The following is a 2,561-nucleotide window of genomic DNA, read 5'->3' as shown; positions in this document are numbered from 1 at the left end:
GACTGGGGACTGAGCTGGGACTGACTGGGGACTGAGCTGGGACTGACTGGGAACTGAGCTGGGAGAGACTGGGGACTGAGCTGGGAGGGACTGGGGACTGAGCTGGGACTGACTGGGAACTGAGCTGGGAGGGACTGGGAACTGAGCTGGGAGTAACTGGGATTGCAGGCTGTAATCAATTGGGATGTCAGCCTGGAATTAACTGGGATTGCAGCCTGGAACTGGCTCTGCACAGTCAGGCTGGGCTCTCAGGGTCAGGCCGGGCTCTGCAGGGTCAGGCCGGGCTCTGCAGGGTCAGGCCGGGCTCTGCACAGCCAGGCCTGGCCAGGCCGGGCCCTGCCCTCACCCCTGTGTCCCCAGGAGCGGCACCCCGGGGACAGCAAGAACTACAACGAGTGCATCCGGCACGAGACCATCCGCGTGGCCGTGTGTGACATGCTGGAGGGGAAGTGTCCCTGCCCCGAGCCCCTCCGGTACGGGACACCGGGACACCGGGGGGTGGGGACAGGGGACACCGGGGGGGGGGCTGGGGACACCGGGGGCAGCAGGATCCATTCCCAGCCGTCATTCCCGAATTCCCGGCAGCGGGGCCTGTGCAGGACGAGCTCTGGGGGAAAACATTCCCAGAAAATTCCTGGGAGGAGGGAGGGGAGCGCAGCTGCTGTGGCCGGGTCCCCTGGGCTCTGTCCTCTCCCTGTCTCTGTCCCCTGTGTCCCCTCCCCAGCTCTGTCCCCTCTGTCCCCTCCCTGTCTCTGTCTCTGTCCCCTCCCCGTCTCTGTCCCCTTCCTGCCTCTGTCCCCTCCCTGTCCCTGTCTCTGTCCCCTCCCTGTCCCTGTCTCCTCCCTGTCCCTGTCCCTGTCCCCTCCCTGTCCCTGTCTCTGTCCCCTCCCTGTCTCTGTCCCCTCCCCGCAGCCCCAGGGGACAGCCAGCCCGTGCCAGCAGGAGCGGGGTGGCACAGCCGTGTCCCCACGGGCCGTGGTGACCGTGTCCCCTCTGTCCCCAGCGGCGTGATGGAGAAATCCTTCATGGAGTACCTGGACTTCTACGAGGGCGTGTGCAAGGAGAGGCTGCACCTGCAGGGCCAGACCATGCAGGTGAGGGGACACAGGGCGGGGACAGCTGGGGACAGGGCAGGGACAGGGACAGGGCAGGGACAGGGACAGGGCTGGGGACAGCTGGGCCTGGGCTGAGCCTGGACAGATGTGCAGCACCAGGGGGAGTTGAAGGATCCTCTCCAGAGGAATTTCAGGATCCTCTTCAGGGGGAATTTCAGCACCCTGTCCAGGGGGAATTCCAGGATCCTTCCCAGTGCAATTCCAGGATCCTGTCAGTGAGAATTCAAGGATCCTCTCCAGGCATAGTTCCAGGATCCTCCCCAGTGCAATTCCAGGATCTTCTGCAGGGGAATTTCAGGATCCTCTCCAGTGAGAATTCCAGGATCCTTCCCAGTGGAATTTCAGGATCCTGTCCAGTCAGAATTGAAGGATCCTCTTCAGGGGGAATTTAAGGATCCTTCCCAGTGCAGTTCCAGGACCTTCCCCAGAGCAATTCCAGGATCCTTCCCAGTGGAATTTCAGGATCCTGTCCATGGGAATTCCAGGACCCTCCCCAGTGCAATTCCAGGACCCTCCCCAGTGCAATTCCAGGACCCCCCCCAGTGCAATTCCAGGACCCTCCCCAGTGCAATTCCAGGCCCCCCCCCAGTGCAGTTCCAGGACCCTCCCCAGTGCAATTCCAGGACCCTCCCCAGTGCAGTTCCAGGACCCTCCCCAGTGCAGTTCCAGGACCCTCCCCAGTGCAGTTCCAGGATCCTGTCCATGGGAATTCCAGGCCCCTCCCCAGTGCAATTCCAGGATCCTGTCCATGGGAATTCCAGGTCCCTCCCCAGTGCAATTCCAGAATCCTTCCCAGTGGAATTTCAGGATCCTGTCCAGTGCAATTCCAGGCCCCTCCCCAGAGCAATTCCAGGATCCTTCCCAGTGGAATTTCAGGACCCTCCCCAGTGCATTCCAGGCCCTCCCCAGTGCAGTTCCAGGCCCCCTCCGCCCAGGCTGCCGTTTCCCTGTGCACCTCTCCTGCTTCCCAGCCCACCCCTCTCCCGGAGCCCCCTGACCCGCGTTCCCCCCTTCCCCCAGGACCCTTTCGGGGAGAAGCGCGGCCACTTCGACTACCAGGCGCTGCTGGGGCGGCTGCAGGCGCTGCGGGCGCGGCTGCAGGAGCGGCAGCAGCAGGACAGCGCCGACATGGACTCGGAGAGCAGCTCCTCGGAGCCCGAGCCCGAGCCCCAGGGCTGCCCCAAGGCCTAGGAGGGCCCGGCCCGGCCCGGGACTGCAGCACAGCCAGGCCGGGGCGGGGAGAGCCGCGCTCCTCCCTCCCTCCCTCCCTCCCTCCATCCCTCCCCCCGACCGCCAGGAGAGTTCCCCGAGGATTCCCCGAGGAGAATTCCCAAAAAAAGAGACAAAGCCCAGCTCGGGACAGGCTCCTCTTGGACAAAGGTACTTCCTGGCATGTGGCATCAGGTGGTTTTTTGGGGTTTTTTTGGAGAACGCCTACACTGGTTG

At 63.8% G+C, this 2,561-nt stretch overlaps 1 protein-coding gene across 1 annotated transcript in view; it reads left to right on the top strand.

Annotated features, from left to right (window-relative positions):
• The window catches only part of UBE2Z (ubiquitin conjugating enzyme E2 Z), an 8,617-nt gene extending 6,068 nt beyond the window's left edge, over positions 1 to 2,549 (top strand). Inside the window, exons 8-9 of the mRNA XM_041426244.1 lie at positions 1,004 to 1,094; positions 2,136 to 2,549. Coding sequence (XP_041282178.1) covers positions 1,004 to 1,094; positions 2,136 to 2,306 — 262 coding nt within the window. The 3' untranslated portion in view covers positions 2,307 to 2,549. The remainder of the gene's footprint in view (positions 1 to 1,003; positions 1,095 to 2,135) is intronic.
• The last annotated feature ends 12 nt before the right edge of the window (positions 2,550 to 2,561 follow it).

This window comes from Onychostruthus taczanowskii, unplaced genomic scaffold (genome assembly GCF_017590055.1).
Source record: "Onychostruthus taczanowskii isolate IOZ18803 unplaced genomic scaffold, ASM1759005v1 scaffold91, whole genome shotgun sequence".
Lineage (NCBI taxonomy): Eukaryota > Metazoa > Chordata > Aves > Passeriformes > Passeridae > Onychostruthus > Onychostruthus taczanowskii.
This window is presented reverse-complemented; position numbering and strand designations above follow the sequence as displayed.